The 311-nt window shown below is 35.4% G+C and overlaps 2 protein-coding genes across 2 annotated transcripts in view; both read right to left on the bottom strand.

Moving 5' to 3' along the window:
• LOC110423454 (uncharacterized) overlaps positions 1-311 on the bottom strand; it is a 14,748-nt gene that overhangs the window by 10,923 nt on the left and 3,514 nt on the right.
• The window catches only part of LOC149526742 (helicase sen1-like), a 5,627-nt gene that overhangs the window by 3,727 nt on the left and 1,589 nt on the right, over positions 1-311 (bottom strand). Inside the window, exons 4-5 of the mRNA XM_089784645.1 lie at positions 273-311; positions 1-38 (exon numbers count right to left, since the gene is read on the bottom strand). The exon at positions 1-38 is cut by the window's left edge and continues 218 nt beyond it; the exon at positions 273-311 is cut by the window's right edge and continues 286 nt beyond it. Of these exons, the coding sequence (XP_089640771.1) occupies positions 1-38; positions 273-311 (77 nt within the window). The remainder of the gene's footprint in view (positions 39-272) is intronic.

Below are 311 nucleotides of genomic sequence, written 5' to 3'. Positions count from 1 at the left end.
TATACCAACACTGAGCTTCTCTCTTGAGCCATTCCATGCTGTATGCAAAAGCAACAAATGCAAATCAATCTAATAATACAAGAATGCTTTCTGATTTGAGTATGAAGAAGAGAGAAGGCCCCATCAGCACTCATAGTGAACTATCTCCTTAAAGACCAATGCCAGTCACTAGAAGTCAAAAAGCATAAGCCAGTTAATTGATAAAATGCAGCTTTAAGTGAAACAATATCTTTAAAAAAAAAATTCTACAAATTAAGCTTTGTTATAATAACCTTTGTACAGAGTTCGCACCAACCTCTGCACAACAGCTA

The sequence above is a fragment of the Theobroma umbraticum genome, unplaced genomic scaffold (genome assembly GCF_002168275.2).
Source record: "Theobroma umbraticum cultivar Fairchild unplaced genomic scaffold, ASM216827v3 scaffold_20.0, whole genome shotgun sequence".
In the NCBI taxonomy this organism is placed as follows: Eukaryota; Viridiplantae; Streptophyta; class Magnoliopsida; order Malvales; family Malvaceae; genus Theobroma; species Theobroma umbraticum.
Note: the sequence above shows the minus strand (reverse complement) of the source record. Positions and strands in the feature narration are given on the sequence as shown.